Source organism: Capra hircus, chromosome 15 (assembly GCF_001704415.2).
Source record: "Capra hircus breed San Clemente chromosome 15, ASM170441v1, whole genome shotgun sequence".
NCBI lineage: Eukaryota > Metazoa > Chordata > Mammalia > Artiodactyla > Bovidae > Capra > Capra hircus.
Genome location: NC_030822.1, coordinates 38,786,805 through 38,803,165, shown reverse-complemented (window position 1 = coordinate 38,803,165; position 16,361 = coordinate 38,786,805). Strand labels below are relative to the sequence as shown.

Below are 16,361 nucleotides of genomic sequence, written 5' to 3'. Positions count from 1 at the left end.
CAGCAGGGCACGACAAACCCACTCCAGTATTCTTGCCTGGAGAATCTCATGAACAGAGGAGCCTGGTGTGCTACACTCCATGGAGTTGCAAAGAGCCGACACTACTGAAGCCACTGAGTACCCACAACAATACCCTCTCATAAACTGATGCCAGGATTCAATGAGAGACTTAATTTTAAGTATTCTGGTGCCTGGCACATAGTAAAGGCTCAGTAAATGTTACTGTTACTTTTGTTGGTTCTCTCCAGAGAGCAAATCTTTCTGCTTCATGCCTGCTCCCGTGAAATGGGGTGGTAGAGGGTAGGGGTGGTGGTTTCTAGCCTGGAAACGCGGTTTGTACTAAATCACAGCGTCGAGGCCAGGGCCCAGGACGCCTGAAGGCTCGATTAGAACGCTTCAAAAGATGAAAGATTCACAAAGAAAACCGGGTTCCAGTTGCTCCCCGGCATGCTGGAGAGACCGGTTAACGACCCTCTGGACCGTAAGCCCGAATGTTGCCTGAGAAAAACGTGCTTTTCTGCCGGGTTTTCCGAAGAGCGAGTGCAGGACTCGTACTCTTGTGCAGTCGCGCGAGGACCCTCGCCACTCCTCAGCCCCAGGCTGACTGGCCGGCATGCACCAGGCCCTGGTTCCCCGGCTCGGATGCGCTGAGGGAGGAGGAGGGTCCCCAGAAGGCTGACTCTGGCCGGCCCGCAGGGGCTGCCCCCTCCCCCGTCACGTGGCTTGGTGGGTGGGGACCGATCTGAAGTTGGAGAAATCCAGGGCTATCCCAACTTCAGAGTGCGCCGCCTGTTCCTTCGGATGCCGGGCTCAATTTGAGCGCTGGGGCTCCAGGAGGAGCGCGAAGGTGGGAATTGGTGAAGCCGAGCAGCGGCGCAGACGGCGGGACTCCGGGCATGGCCCAGCTATCGGTGATCCCAGGATCGGCCACTGCGTGGACAGGTGAGCTGTAACCAGGTGGTGGCGGCGGCCGGCGTGGGCGAGGCTGCTCGGAAACTGCCCGCCCCCGCGCCCCACACACACCTCATCTGGGTCCAGGGGATACTGGGTACCTACAACGGGAGGGACCGGTTGGGTAAAGTGGCCCCAGTAGACTCTTGGCTCTCCGAGTCAGTCCCGCTAGCGCCACTCCTCCTCGCCCCCACTGTCCCCGCAGCCCGGCTGACGCGGTGGTGGGCAGCTGCGGGGAACGCTGGGGAGCCGCGCGCAGGCTGGGGGAGCTGCGCCGGCCCCGCCCCCCGCGCGTACACAGACTGCTCCGCGTGACGTCACGCTCGGCTATAAAAACTGAGGCGCGCGGCTCTCGCTGCGCTGGAGGAGCTCGAGGCTGAGGGCTGCCGTGGAGCGGGGAGCGACCGGGCCGCTGGGCCGCGGGCGCCTCAGCGATGTTTTACTCAGGGCTCCTCACCGAGGGCGGCCGCAAGGATTCAGACATGCGGGAGGCGGCGTCGCTGAGGCAGCAGCGCCGAATGAAGCAGGCCGTGCAGTTCATCCACAAGGACTCGGCCGACCTGCTGCCCTTGGACGGCCTCAAGAAGCTGGGTTCGTCCAAGGACACGGTGAGCCCCCGCGGCCGCACCCGCCTCGGGGACCCCGCGTGCGGCGGTCTGTCACCTTTGCGCTGTAAGGTCTCCTAGGGCCCGCCCTTCGCCGCTTTCACTGAGTCACCGGCCCGGCCCCCTCGGTCTCCAGCGCTGTCCGCTGTCTCTGGTGCTCTGTTGGGGACTCCGCTCCATCCAGCATCCCCCTGCTTCAGTTTCTCTTGGGATTCCGGAGTAGCTCTTCCAGCTCTCCCTCCCTTCAGCGCACCCTCCTCCCTTCTTTCTTCTCTGGAGTAGAAGAAACCCTGCCTTCTTGCCCTCAGCTCCCCTTTCCTTTATTCGTAGTGCCGAGTTTGATTGCCCGGGCCTTGAGCCTCGCGGCCAGGGTAGCTCCCGCTGCCTCCTAGGCTGCTTGGCCCGTCTTGTGACTCCTAGTGGGTGTGAGGAGGAGAGAACGAAGTGGGAAGGGGGCTTTCTGGGCAGTCACCGTATCCAGATCGCTTTTGTTGAATCCATTTCCCCTCTGTGCAAAATCTACTTTTCCGTTTGATTTTGGTCTCATCTACCCTTGACCTTCCAACGGGAGGGGGCGGGGAGAGAAAAAGGGTGGCCGTGAAGGTTTCCTGAGCCCTAGACCTCTCTTCATCATTTTCCTCTCCTGCTGCTCTATCCCCAAAGAGTGGAGAGAGGGAGAAAGCCAGGCTGCTCCCTCTCATCAACGGCTAATGTGTGGAGCTGGATCTGTACTGGGGCTCCCGCAGTTCTTTCTTTCTTTTACTAGCAAGGTTGTTCTTGGCATTAAGAAGGAGAAACTCCAGAACTGGAGGTCTGAGTTCAAAAACCATACTGTCCTCTATCTATAGGGGGGATCCTATAGGGAGATAAAGGTTACTAGTTTAAAGAACTGTATCTAACTCCCCTCCTTAATTCACTGTAGTGGTGCTGCACCAAATTGACGTTGAGTTTTGTGCTTTCATCTGGAATTTTCTTGTAGTTTAACTTGTTTTCTTGAAGTTCATAATCACTTTATTCCTTTAGGCAATAATTTATGAAGCATTACTTAAATGTCTTTTAAATAAAGTGGATGATTTCTATAATTTTGCCAGTATTTTTGAGGTTTTGGAATGTTTAATTTGTCAGGGAAGAGAGTATCAGCCTGGACCACTGAAATTGCCATTTCCAGCCACATGTTGGGTATGGAGGGCAGAGCTGCTGAATCCACTTCTCTTTTTTTTAAATTTTATCAACTCTAATGAGACATAGATATCAAGATCAGGTTTGCCTTCCCCTATTGTGATAGAGAGTTATTTTTAGCTATTTATGTGCAGGAGATGTCTACTCAGTTATCCTGCTATGTTTTTTAAAGGATGTTTTACTTGAACAAGCCGCAGGATAGGTAATCTGATTCATGCTAACTTAGAGTGGTGGATAAGTGAAATGTATTCCTAGAAAAGAGATCACTGTCTTTCTTCCTTCCATTTTACAGCAGTCAAAATTCATGTAGCAAATCTGGTACAAATCTTCTTACTTTCAGACCAAAATAATCCTAGTTCTTGGAAGCCTCAGGAGCCAATAAACAGTAATAGGAAAATAAGTCAAGTGTGGAATTTCCCCCCCTTTATGCTGAATTTAAGATGTTTCACATTTGGTTGTCCTTGGGATGTCGAGGAGTTTCCTAGCCCTGAGGAACTACCTCTCCATTCTTCTGCCAAGCATTCTTTATACTGCTTCATCCTGTGTAGGAAGAATTCCATCTGCTTTTCTGACTCCAATCTGTCTCAGTTGAGCCACATAGGAGCTGCTAATATGGAACGGGCAGTAGGCCAGAAGGAAGAAACATCCTCAAAGCAGGTTATTGCCATGGATGTGACACACTGCAATTTACTGTGAGACCCTAACCCATGGTTCACAATTTCTCTCCCCACTGCCCTCCACTGCCAGGGAGCTGATACTCTCTTACTGTTTGCACACCTGGAGTATGCAAGTGATTGCACAGAAGAGTTAGAACAAGTCACAGATGCTAAGGCAGACTGAGATAGGGCTAGGAGAGCTCTGGGTACTGGGGTGAAGTGGCAAGCTTAAGCTTTCTTGGACCTTATGCTGCTGCCTTTGAATAATCTTAGAAATAACCTTAGAAGTACTGTGTCACTTGTCTTTATGGATATAGCTGGTAGTATAGACCAGTGTTGACTCAATGTTCTGTCACCGAAGTGAAATTTGGAGGATACCAAAATTGATTAGACAAGTCTATAGTACAAAATAGGCAGATTCTTTACCACCTGAGCCACTACTGAAGCCCAAAATTGATGATATAAGTCTATAGTACAAACTCAATATTAGTGGGACAAGAAAAGGAAGGGGCGGCACCAGAGGAAGATAGGAGGAAAAGGATGAATTAGTTCTCATTGACTTTGGGGTTTGTGCTAGTGAGAAGACTATGTTGTTTTCTTCATACTGGTGACCTATATTAGAATTATATTGTTGAGTATTCTGAATTATCTACCTTTTACCATGCTGTTTCTATAATATTCACTATTTGAATCCAGCCTGCCAACTTTTTTTTTCTTTTGGCAAAGAGCATCCATAGACAGTCAAATGTGATCTTGTTCTCTTGGCCCCAGGGAACTGCTTTGCCCTATTCCTGTTTGTGTGTAGTTGGCTGCTACAAAGTCTACTGTGGAAATTAATCTTATTTCTTATGTCTGGCTCTCTTATTTTGTTTGTCCTTTCATCTTGTGCAGTTTGTGTGTGTGTGTATTAGATTAAGAACTAAAATCAGAGATATAAGTGAGTAATATTTTATTTCACTTATCATTATTATTATTCAAGTTGATGAAGCTAGAAAAAATCACTCTTGGAGCTTTGTGTATTCTAATTTCTTTTTTTTTAGCTACCAGATTAATAAATATTCTTCTCATTGAGGTGAAGACTTTTCAACTTTTAAAAATAGTCATATCATGGTATAATATGCTGTCTTTCCGTTATGATAATAGTACTGACCATCAGGGTATATCCTTACTTATTCAGGAATAAAAAGAGGGTTTTGCTTTTCTCCCTATGATTGCTTCTGCTTATAGCCAAATGCTTTAAGAAAACTCACTAAAATTAAAAGGCTGGGAAAGGAAATAAAGCAAAGCCAACCGACCGTGAAATGACCAGCCCTGTACTCTTGAGTATGGGTTTACCTGGTGGCTCAGTGGTGAAAAACCTGTCTGCTAATGCAGGAGATGCAGGTTTGATCCTTGGTTGGGAAGATCCCCTGGAAAAGGAAATTGCAGCCCAATCCAGTATTCTTGCCTGGGAAATCACATGGACAGAGGAGCCTGGTGGGGTGCAGTCCATGGGGTCAAAAAAGAGTCAGACACAACAGCTGCAAGGAATACTCTGAGTATCTGATCTTCCTGGTCAGAATCTCTATCAATGAGGGCAGCCTTGGGTGTTACTCTATAGATTAATTTTTCATAATGCCACAAGACATCCAGAATGCTGTAGATTTTGATCCAGAGGATTTTGGAGTTTTAGAAGAGGAGCATGAAATAGCAGTATAAATCAGTATCTGGTACAAACTGAAGATTTCCAGAGCCATGATCAAATCCTAATTATAGTAAACATTATTTGAACACTAGCTGTGTTCAGGACAGAGTGCTAGGAACACAAAGAAGAAAACAGCAAAGTTTACCTATACAAGGAATTTATAGATTGGGGGAAGGATAGGACCAATTGATTTATTTCTTCCCCAAATATTTATTGAACACTTTTTACATGTCAGGCATAATCTAGGTATTAAAGATATAATAGTGAACCAAAACGGGTTTCCTGCCCTCACAGAACTTGCATTCTCGTGGGCAAGAAGGTAGAAAATAAATCAAGTAAATATATACTATATCAGGTTGTAATCAGTGCTATGGAGAAAATAAACCAGAATTAGGGAATAGAGAGTGTAATGGCCAGGTAGGATGAAGTAGAGCCTTGCTGTTTTATCTAGGGTGATCAAGGAAAGCATCTCTGGTAAGATGACACTATAGGAGATATTGAAGGGAATGAGAGGGCAAAATATCTTGGGGAAGAATGTTATAGGCAGAAGGAACAGCCAGTGCAAAGGCTCGAACATCATTGTGCTCGATGTGATTGAAGAATTATAAGAAGGCCATTGTGGCCAGAGCAAAATGGGCAAGAGGAAGTGATAGGAGACAACATCAGAGAGATAGTGGGAGTCCAAAGTACTTAGAGCCTTATAGATCACTGTACAGATATTTAATCTGATAAGGGAAACTGGTGGAAAACTTTTTGCAAAAGGATGAGATGATGTGACATTTCACAAAGCAGACTATTGTGTGGATTATGCTGTAGGGGGCAAGCGTGTAAGCAGGCAGACTGGTTAGGAAGCTGGTTAGTTAGCATTTAGATAGTAATCTAGGTAAAGATGTTGGTGCCTCAGAGCAGTGTGCTAGCAATGAAGAGGACAAGAAAAGACCAGATTCTTGGTTCTTTTGAAGACAGAGCTGACAAGTTTAGTTGAGAGTTGGATTTAAGATCTGAAAGAAGGAGTCGTCAAGAATGACACTTAGGTTTTTGATCTAGTCATTGGAAGAATAAAGTTTGTCATACACTGAAATGGCTAAGAGGTGCAGGTTAAGGATAGGAAATAAGAATCAGGAATTTGATTCTTGAACAAGTCAAGTTTGGGACGTCTATTAGTTATTCAGGTGTAGATGTTGAACAGATATTTCCATGAGAAGATGAATAATACCACCAGGAAGCTTATGCCATGTCAAGAGATTAAAGTCAATCAGCGCTAGAGAAGTTCAGTGGAAGCAGTGACTACTCTGGCCTGGTGTGACAATCGTGTTGGAGAACAACATCTGATTAGAGTTTTATCATCCCCTGGAGAGTCAACTGACTGTAATATTATATAGAGAGGAGGCTGCTTCCAGAGCATGCCCTATAGTACCTCAGAATAAGAACTTTATAGGTTATCTGGTTTAATTCCCTGCCCCTGTATAAATCCTTTCCTACGATAATGCAGCCCACCAGGGGTGACTGAGAAACCACCATCTCAGGAATAAGGCTGTTCTCTTGAAAAAGCATGACTGTTGGGTCATAAGGCAAAAGTAAAGAGAAAGAACACAGAAGGGGGCAGTGTGACAGACTGCCTTAGGTAGAGTCCCATGTGATTTTGAGCAGCTGTAATACCAAGGATAATCTGTGTTTCTATGGTGTAGAAAGGGTCACGTGTTGTATATTCAGCTTATAAATAAAGAGAAAGCACAGAAATTAGTGCCCCTTTAGATTTCCAAGACCAGATAGAGACACGTATATTGGGCTTGAAGTGAGAGTCAGTCAGGAGTCCATGTCTGTCTACAAACTATACATGAGGATGAAAACGGAGTAAGCTGTTTCATACCCTTTTAATAAAAAAAAAAAAAAGTGATCAGCTTCAATTTTAAGTTGAACATGAGGGTTTAAAATACATATATACACATACATATAATTTGCGTGCTTACTCTATACCTGACACAACGTTAAATGCTTCATATGGACCATCTCATTTCATCCTCACAAAAGCTCTGCAGGGTACTTACTAACTTGAACCCAGCTTTGCCTGACTCCAAAGCATATATATTTTAAACAATACTCTAAGTCAAGAGTTGGCAAACTTTTCTGTAAAGGACCAGATGTAATTGTTTTTGGCTTTGCAGGCCAGTCTCTGTCTCAGCTACTCAATTGTGCTGTTATAATGCAGAAGCAGCCATAGACAGTAAACAAATGGGGTTGATTGTGTTCTAATAAAACTTTATTTACAAAAGTGCACAACAGGCTGATATGACTTGTGGGCCATATTTGCTGACCTCCTGGTAGGCTGCAGTCCATGGGATCACTAAGAGTCAGACATGACTGAGCAACTTCACTTTCACTTTTCACTTTCATGCATTGGAGAAGACAATGGCAACCCATTCCAGCGTTCTTGCCTGGAGAATCCTAGGGACGGGGGAGCCTGGTGGGCTGCCATCTATGGGGTCGCACAGAGTCGGACACGACTTAAGCAACTTAGCAGCAGCAGCAGCACTTCTAAGTGTTCTATTGCTAAGCTAGAAATCTTGGGTTTCTCCTTTGAGAGTAAATACTACAAAGAAGGCAGATTCTGTAATTTCTTCTATTTTCCAGTCTGGTCCATCCTATAAAGTGAAGTCACTCAGTCGTGTCTGACTCTTTGCAACCCCATGGACTGTAGCCTACGAGGCTCATCTGTCCATGGAATTTTCCAGGCAAGAGTATTAGAGAGGGTTGCCATTTCCTTCTCCTGGGGATCTTCCCAACCCAGGGATTGAACCCAGGTCTCCCGCATTGCAGGCAGATACTCTACCTTCTGAGCCACCAGGGAAGCCCCATCCTATGGACCACAGAAATCTATTAGACTGATTCTGTGTGGATTCAGTGCAGCATAGGTAAGTGATTGAGAAGGTGACCTTAGAAGTTCTTGTTTAAATCATGATCCCATGGTATCCTGCAGTAGAGCCTGCTTCCTCTCACCTCACTTTTCTTCCCACTCTACAGCTGGTTAGAAGAAATGTTTAATATTTAACCTCAGCTGTGCTACCTAGAATACAACACTGCCCACAAGGCTCATTTCCTTCAGAAGCTTCTGGTGGTGATAAAGACCTCACATTTGAGCTTGCCTGCTTAGGATTTAGATGCCTAAATGCTGGTTAAGGTTTAGCAGCCACATTAGTGGGAACAGTAGAGAACCTGGGACTACTTGGGTTAGTAGTTGCCTTGTTGAACTAAAACATAAAGCAGGATCCACGTCAGGAAGGTGACTTGAGCTATGCCCAAAAGGCCACCATAGTATCTGCAGCATCTATCTGACTAGTGCTGTACGTCTTGAAGGATATCTGGAAAGTAGAAGATAGCCCTTGGAAAGCCAATATTTCAATAAACATAAAATAAACCACTTAAGCAAATTTGCAAAGCAGCACTCAAGGAGTGGGAATGCAAGTAGTACAAAGTATGTAATGTATGAGTATTGAAGGGATTCTGAAAGAAAGAACTAGATGATGTTGATCAAGAAAGCTTTCTGAAAAAGTGAAGTGTAGAGATTTGTTCATTCAGTATGAATTCTGAAAGTAAGAACTAGATGATGTTGATCAATAAAAGTTTTTTGAAAAAGTGAAGTATAGAGATTTGTTCATCCAGTATTATATCAAGACCTGGAGATATAGCTGTGATCAACACAATCAAGGCCCTTGCCCTTGTGAAATTAATACTTTAGTTGGGGGAGTGAAATCAGAAACAACTAAATAAGCAAAATAATTCGGAACTTACAATTACTATAAAAGAAATGGTGGGATATGTTAGTAAGAGGTGGAGTACCTCCTTTAAATAGTATGGTCATGGAAGATGTTTTTGAGGAAGTAATGTTTGAGCTGAGACTTGAATGATGAGAGCAAGCTAACTATTTGAAGTATTGGGGGAGGACATTTCAAACAGAGGGAATGGCAGGTACAAAGGCATTAGAATGGAAAAGAGTTTTTGAGTGTGTATATAGAATGTATGAAAAGTTGGCAAGACTACAGAAAAGAACTGTACAAAAAAGCTCCTAATTACCCAGATAACCACAATGGTGTGGTCACTCACCTGGAGCCAGACATCCTGGAGTGTGAAGTCAAGTGTGCCTTAGGAAGCAGTACTATGAACAAAGCTAGTGGAGGTGATGGAATTCCAGCTGAGTTATTTCAAATCCTAAAAGATAATGCTGTTAAAGTGCTGTACTCATTATGCCAGCAAATTTGAAAAACTCAATAGTGGCCACAGAACTGGAAAAGGTCAGTTTTCATTCCAATCCCAAAGAAAGGCAATGCCAAAGAATGTTCAAATTACCACACAATTGCACTCATTTCACATGCTAGCAAGATTATGCTCAAAATTCTTCAAGATAGGCTTCAGCAGTATGTGAACTGAGGATGTCCAGAAGTACAAGCTGGATTTAGAAAAGGCAGAGGAACCAGAGATCAAATTGCCAACATATACTGGATCATAGAAAAAGCAAGAGAATTTTAAAAAATCTACTTCTGCTTCATCGACTATGTTAAAGCCTTTGACTGTGTGGATCACAACAAACTGTGGAATATTCTTAATGAAATGGGAATACCAGACCACCTTACCTGTCTTTTGAGAAACCTGTATGCAGAACAAGAAACAACAGTTAGAACTGGACATGGAACTATAACCTGGTTCCAAATTGGGAAAGGAGTAAATCAAGGCTGTATATTGTCACCCTGCTTGTTTAATTTATATGCAGAGTACATCATGCGAAATGCCCAGCTAGATGAATCATAAGCTGAAATCAAGATTGCCAGGAGAAGTATCAGCAACCTCAGATATGCAGATGATACCACTCTAATGGCAGAAAGTTAAGAGGAACTAAAGAGCCTCTTGATAAAGGGGAAAGAAGAGAGTGAAGAAGTTGGCTTAAAACTCAGCATTCAGAAAACGAAGATCATGGCATCCGGTCCTATCACTTCACGGAAAATAGATGGGGGAAGTGTGGAAACTGCCAGATTTCAGGGAAAATATAGAAACTGTCAGATTTCATTTTCGTGGGCTCCAAAATCAATGCTGATGGTGACTGCAGCCGTGAAATTAAAAGTCGCTTGCTCCTTGGAAGGATAGCTCTGACAAACCTAGACAGTGTTTTAAAAAGCAGAGACATCACTTTGCCAACAAAGGTCTGTCCAGTCAAGCTATGGTTTTTCCAGTAGTCGTGTATGGATGTGAAAGTTGGACCATAAGAAGGCTGAGCACTGAAGAATTGATGATTTTGAACTGTAGTACTGGAGAAGACTTTTGAGAGTCCCGTGGACAGCCAGGAAATCAAGCCAGTCAATCCTAAAGGAAAACAGTCCTGAATATTCACTGGAAGGACTGTTGCTGAAGCTGAAGCTTCAATACTTTGGCCACCTGATGTGAAGAGCTGACTCATTGGAAAAGACCCTGATGCTGGGAAAGATTGAGGGCAAGAGGAGAAGGGAGCAACAGAGGACGAGATGTTGGATGGCATCACTGACTCAGTGGACATGAGTTTGAGCAAACCGTGGGAGACAGTGAAGGACAGGGAAGCCTGGCATGCTGCAGTTCATGGGGTTGCAAAGAGTTGGACACGACTTAGTGACTGAACAACAATAATGGTATGTATGTGGAGGTTGGAGAGATAGACAAGGACCAGATGGTGCTGAGCCCTATAGACCATGGTAAGAAGTTTGAATTTTGTCTGAAGAACAGTGGAAAGTCATTGAAGGGCTTTAAGTAAGGGAATGTATTATCTCACATATTTTTAAAAGCTTGCTCTGGTTGCTGTGTAAAGAATGATTTGCAGAAGAGTGAGGGAAGAGGTGGAAGACAAGCCAGGCGGCTGTTGTAGCACAGATAAGAGATGACAGTGGCTTGGATTAGATTGGAGTTAGTAAAGATGGGGAGAAGTAGATCGATACCAAATAAATTTCAGAGGAAGCAGCAACAGTACAGATCATCCTCAACCTACAATGAGGTTACATCCTTATAAACACATCGTAAGATGAAAATATTGTTAAGTCAAAAATTAATCTAATATACCTAGCCTATCAGACATCATATTTTAGCCTAGCCTACCTTAAACATGCTCAGAACGCATTACCCTGCAATTGGGCAAAATCATCTAACACAAAGCCTATTTTATAATAAAGTGTCAGATATCTCATGTAATTTATTGACTATCGCACAGAAAGTGAAAAAAGAGAATGGTTGTATGGGTCCAAAAGAGTTTTAAGTGTATCAGTTGTTTGCCCTTATGATCATGAGGCTAACTGGGAACTTCAGCTTGCTGCCTCTGTCCAGTGTCATGAGAGAGTGTTGTGCTGTGTAGCACTAGCCCAGGAAAAGATCAGGATTCAAAGTATGGTTTTTACTGAAAGTGTATTACTTTGGCACCATCACAAAGTTGAAAAATAAGAAGTTGAACTATTGTAAGTTGGGGACCAACTCGGGATATACTTGGGATGGAAAGTTAGGAAGTTTGATTCTCTTCTGAGAATCAAAAGAATCAAAATGGGTGGGTGGGTAATGGTGTCATTTTACCAGGTTAGTGGAAAGAAAGTAATCCAGAACATTAAAATGGAACAGGACTTTGAGGCTCACACCTCTTTTATTACTGATGAAGAATGTGAGACTGATAAAAAAAAAAGTAAGACTTAGATTAGTGATTTACTCAAGGTTGTGTGTGACAAGTGGTCATTTTGCTGAAATAGAAAGCCTTCATGGAGGAAATAAAGGTAAGATTGGGAAGCAGGGTGAGTTAGTGGAAGGTCTTAAATGCTAAATTGCATATTTTGTGTTTAATACAGCTGGTAAAAGAACCACTGCAGGAGAAGGAGACCATGATATAATGTTTTAGGAGATTATTTGAACTTAGCTATAACAGCAGAAATGGGGAGGAATCTGTAAGGTGTTAAAACAGCAGAATTTCACTCACCAAGATGAAGATGATGGGAGAAAGCACAAGTTTTGTGGGAAAGATTAGTGTGACAAGTTAAGTTTGAAAGTGCCTGTGAGGTGTCTAAGTGGAGAAGTTCAAAGAGACAGTTGGTTCTATGGATCTGAAACTCAGAAGCGAGGGCTGGGTATGAGACAGAGTCATCATCATAAAGGCAGTTATTTACACAATGAAAGTAGGTAAGATTGCCCTTAAACGTTTTGTCAAGTGAGAAGGGGACCCAAGAAGAGCAATGAGGAACACTAACATTTAGGAAATGAGCAGAGGCAAAAGAACCAATAAATGATATAGATGTAGAATAGACAGAAAAGTGGTTTTAGAAGCCAGTGGAGGAGAGTTTCAAGAAAAACAGAATGTTCTTTATTAAAGCATTGTTTCTAATGGCAAATATATAGAAACAATCTACATGTCCATTAGTAGTTATATAAATTGAGGTGTGTTTGTACCACAGACTCATATGTTTACAGATGATGTCCTGTTTTAAAATGCAGAGGGTAGGGCATATGTGAAAAAAAAAAATAGGTGCTAAGGTTTTTGGATAATCTGACATTACATCTGCATTGGACTGCAAGGAGATCAAACAAGTCGATCCTCAAGGAAATCAGTCCTGGGTGTTCATTGGAAGGACTGATGCTGAAGCTAAAGCTCCAATACTTTGGCCACCTGATGTGAAGAACTGACTCATTAGAGAAAACGCTGATGCTGTGAAAGGTTGAAGGCAGGAGGAGAAGGGGATGACAGAAGATAAGATGGTTGGATGGTGTCACCGACTCGATGGACATGAGTGTGAGTAAGCTCTGGGAGTTGGTGATGGACAGGGAAGTCTGGCATGCTGCAGCCCATGGGGTTGCAAAGAGTTGCACATGACTGAGCGACTGCACTGAACTGAACTGAAGTTACGTTATTGGGGTGTGTGTAGGGGGGTATCAGCATGCATACATGTGTGTGCATATGCACACATGTACATGCACTTTAGTTTTTGCACAATTTGGTAGACAGAGTTAGTTGGCTAAATTATCACCCATTTTTCAGCCCTTTTCTATCTATCTGACTCCTCTATGGAGAAGCTAAATTCATCTACATTCCATTGCCATTAGAAGTGGCCATGTGAATTCTGACCAAGAAGATACAGGTAGAAAACGGCTGAGGGAACTTTTGGGAAAGCTTTTGCTTTCCTGATAAAAAGGATAGTTGACAGAGAGTCCCCTCTTCCTTCCTCATTCCTTGGATGTGGTTGTAATGCCTGGAGCTGGGGCACCCATCATAAGACCATGAGGGAATATCCATGAAAATTATAGAAACAATAGCCCTGAAATTGTTAATCAGCTGAATTAATGCCAGCAGCTACCTACCTCCATCTTCTTGTTATATGAGAAAAAAAATATACCTCCATTCAAGCCCCATAAAGTTGGTTTTTCTTGTGGCTGTATGCTTTCTTAATGTATAGGGTATATTTTTGAAATTTACATTTATCAAAAAAAACATGTATATAATTTAAAACTTAAAAAAATTTTTTGAACTGTTCCTTAACTCTCTTATTCCTCTCCATCATGTCCCCTCTCCTACTATGCTAATATTGTAATATGTTCAGTTCAGTTCAGGTCAGTTCCTCAGTTGTGTCCGACTCTTTGCGACTGCATGAACCGCAGCACACCAGGCCTCCCTGTCCATCACCAACTCCCAGAGTTCACCCAAACTCATGTCCATTGAGTCGGTGATGCCATCCAACCATCTCATCCTCTGTCGTCTCCTTCTCCTCCTGCCTTCAATCTTTCCCAACATCAGGGTCTTTTCAAATGAGTCAGCTCTTCTCATCAGGTGGCCAGAATATTGGAGTTTCAGCTTCAACATCAGTCCTTCAATGAACACCCAGGATTGATCTCCTTTAGGATGGACTAGTTGGATCTCCTTGCAGTCCAAGGGACTCTCAAGAGTCTTCTCCAACACCACCGTTTAAAAGAATCAATTCTTCAGCACTCAGCTTTCTTTATAGTCCAATTCTCACATCCATACATGACTACTGGAAAAACCATAGCCTTGATTACGGGCCTTTGTTGACAAAGTAATGTCTCTGCTTTTTAATATGCTGTCTAGGTCAGTCATACCTTTCCTTCCAAGTAATAAGCATCTTTTAATTTCATGGCTACAATCATCATCTGCAGTGATTTTAGAGCCCCAGAAAACAAAGTCTGTCACTATTTCCACTGTTTCCCCATCTATTTGCCATGAAATGATGGGACCAGATGCCATGATCTTCGTTTTCTGAATGTTGATCTTTAAGCCAACTTTTTCACTCTCCTCTTTCACTTTCATCAAGAGGCTTTTTAATTCTTCTTCACTTTCTGCCATAAAGGTGGTGTCATCTGCATATGTGAGGTTATTGGTATTTCTCCTGGCAGTCTTGTTTCCAGCTTGTGCTTCATCCAGCCCAGTGTTTCTCATGATGTACTCTGCATATAAGTTAAATAAGCAGGGTGACAATATACAACCTTGACGTACTGCTTTTCCTATTTGGAACCAGTCTGTTGTTCCATGTCCAGTTCTCACTGTTGCTTCCTGACCTGCATACAGGTTTCTCAAGAAGCAGGTCAGGTGGTCTGGTATTCCCATCTCCTTCAGAATTTTCCACAGTTTATTGTGATCCACACAGTCAAAGGCTTTGGCATAGTCAATAAAGCAGAAGTAGATGTTTTTCTGGAGCTCTCTTGCTTTTTTGATGATCCAACAGATGTTGGCAGTTTGATCTCTGGTTCCTCTGCCTTTTCTAAAACCAGCTTGAACATCTGGAAGTTCACAGTTCACGTACTGCTGAAGCCTGGCTTGGAGAATTCTGAGCATTACTTTACTGGTGTGTAAGATGAATGCAATTGTGTGGTAGTTTGAGCATTCTTTGGCATTTCCTTTGTTAGGGATTGGAATGAAAACTGACCTTTTCCAGTCCTGTGGCCACTGCTGAGTTTTCCAAATTTGCTGGCATATTGAGTGCAGCACTTTCACAGTATCATCTTTCAGGATTTGAAATAGCTCAACTGGAATTCCATCACCTCCACTAGCTTTATTCGTAGTGATGCTTTCTAAGGCCCTCTTGACTTCACATTCCAGGATGTCTGGTTCTAGGTGAGTGATCACACCATCATGATTATCTGGGTCATGCAGATCTTTTTTGTACAGTTTTTCTGTGTATTCTTGCCACCTCTTCTTAATATGTTCTGCTTCTATTCGGTCCATACCATTTCTGTCCTTTATTGAGCCCATCTTTGCATGAAATGTTCTGTTGGTATCTCTAATTTTCTTGACAAGATCGCTAGTCTTTCCCATTCTATTGTTTTCTTCTATTTCTTTGCATTCACTGATTGTTGAGGAAGGCTTTTTATCTCTCCTTGCTATTCTTTGGAACTCTGCATTCAAATGGGTATATCTTTCCTTTTTCCTTTGCTTTTTGCTTCTCTTCTTTTCACAGCTATTTGTAAGACCTCCTCAGACAGCCATTTTGCTTTTTTGCATTTCTTTTTCTTGGGGATGGTCTTGATCCCTGTCTCCTATACAGTGTCACGAACCTCCGTCCATAGTTCATCAGGCACTCTGTCTATCAGATCTAGTCCCTTAAATCTATTTCTCACCTCCACTGTATAGTTGTTAGGAATTTGATTTAGGTCATACCTGAATGGTCTAGTGGTTTTCCCTACTTTCTTAAATTTAAGTCTGAATTTGGCAATCAGGAGTTCATGATCTGAGCCCCAGTCAGCTCACGGGCTTGTTTTTGCTAACTGTATAGAGCTTCTCCACCTTTGGCTGCAAAGAATATAATCAATCTGATTTTGGTGTTGACCATCTGGTGATGTCCATGTGTAGAGTCTTCTCTTGTGTTGTTGGAAGAGGGTGTTTGCTATGACCAGTGCTTTCTGTTGACAGAACTCTATTAGCCTTTGCCCTGCTTCATTCTGTACTCCAAGGCCAAATTTGCCTGTTACTTCAGGTGTTTCTTGACTTCCTACTTTTGCATTCCAGTCCCCTATAATGAAAAGGACATCTTTTTGGGGTGTCAATTCTAGAAGGTCTTGTAGGTCTTCATAGAACTGTTCAACTTCAGCTACTTCAGCATTACTGGTTGGGGCATAGACTTGGATTACCGAGATATTGAATGGTTTGCTTTGGAAGCGAACAGAGATCATTCTGTCGTTTTTGAGACTGCATCCAAGTACTGCATTTTAGACTCTTTTGTTGACTATGATGGCTACTCCATTTCTTTTAAGGGATTCTTGCCCACAGTAGTAGATATAATAGTCACCTAAGTT

The 16,361-nt window shown here is 43.1% G+C and overlaps 1 protein-coding gene across 1 annotated transcript in view; it reads left to right on the top strand.

Moving 5' to 3' along the window:
- Positions 1,300 to 16,361, top strand: part of NRIP3 (nuclear receptor interacting protein 3) — a 29,135-nt gene continuing 14,073 nt past the window's right edge. The window contains exon 1 of the mRNA XM_018059514.1: positions 1,300 to 1,559. Within this exon, the coding sequence (XP_017915003.1) occupies positions 1,386 to 1,559 (174 nt within the window). The 5' untranslated portion in view covers positions 1,300 to 1,385. The remainder of the gene's footprint in view (positions 1,560 to 16,361) is intronic.